The sequence below is a fragment of the Corapipo altera genome, unplaced genomic scaffold (genome assembly GCF_003945725.1).
Source record: "Corapipo altera isolate COAL_440 unplaced genomic scaffold, ASM394572v1 233, whole genome shotgun sequence".
NCBI classification, from domain to species: Eukaryota; Metazoa; Chordata; class Aves; order Passeriformes; family Pipridae; genus Corapipo; species Corapipo altera.
The window spans coordinates 39,336-40,166 of record NW_020885168.1 but is presented as its reverse complement, the minus strand read 5'-3'; the positions used below and the strand labels follow the sequence as shown (position 1 = coordinate 40,166).

Genomic DNA, 831 nt, shown 5'->3' with positions numbered 1-831 from the left:
CCCCCAGTCCCAGCCAATTCCATGAAATCCCTTGGAATGGGAGGTCCTCACCTGTGTCGTTCTCCAGCTCGAAGCGCAGGTTCTCTGTGGGGAAACAAGGAAAGGATTGAGCCCCCTTTGGAATTCCTGGATCTCCAATCCCACGGGAATGATCCCTCACTCCCACACCCTCCAATCCCAGGGAAATCCCTCCTTTCCCACCTCCTCCCCCTGGGATGATCCAACACTTGGAGCTCTCCCGGGAGCGAAGGAAGATCCCGATCCCAGCCCTGGTCCTGTTGGAATTCCAGGCGGGATTTTTCCCTGGAATTCCCCTTTTTTTCCCAGGCTCACCCTTGAATTCCAGCAGCACCTCCTTGAGCACTGCACTCTTCTGGGAGAAGCTCTTGAGCTTCTTTTCCAGCTCGGAAAATCCGGGCTCGGGTTTCAGGAACATCCAGCTCTCCAGGCTGAGGAGACAACGGGATTCAGGGAATAAAACCCCCAAAATCCCGGGAATTTTCCCCGGGAATTTCACACCCAGTTCACCCAGTAAAGGGCTGGGCCCCACTCACCTGCTGCCAGCTGGGACAACGCCCTGGAAAAGGGGGAAAGAAAACAGGGAATTCTGTCAGGATCGGCCCCGCTCCGACCTCGGAGATCCCAAATTCCTCCCCAGCACCAGCCACGATCCCAGGGATTTGTTTGTCCCCAGGAACAGGGTTATTTTTGTCCCCACAAAGGGAATTTTTTTTCCCCTCTCCTACCATAAATATGGGAATTTTTTATCCCTCATATACAGGAATTTTTTTTCCCCATAAATGGAATTTTTTTTTCCCCATAAATGGAATT

The 831-nt window shown here is 52.5% G+C and overlaps 1 protein-coding gene across 1 annotated transcript in view; it reads right to left on the bottom strand.

Moving 5' to 3' along the window:
* LOC113940042 (E3 ubiquitin-protein ligase TRIM7-like) overlaps positions 1 to 831 on the bottom strand; it is a 2,588-nt gene that overhangs the window by 1,174 nt on the left and 583 nt on the right. The window contains exons 2-4 of the mRNA XM_027631109.1: positions 555 to 577; positions 334 to 449; positions 52 to 84 (exon numbers count right to left, since the gene is read on the bottom strand). Of these exons, the coding sequence (XP_027486910.1) occupies positions 52 to 84; positions 334 to 436 (136 nt within the window). The 5' untranslated portion in view covers positions 437 to 449; positions 555 to 577. The remainder of the gene's footprint in view (positions 1 to 51; positions 85 to 333; positions 450 to 554; positions 578 to 831) is intronic.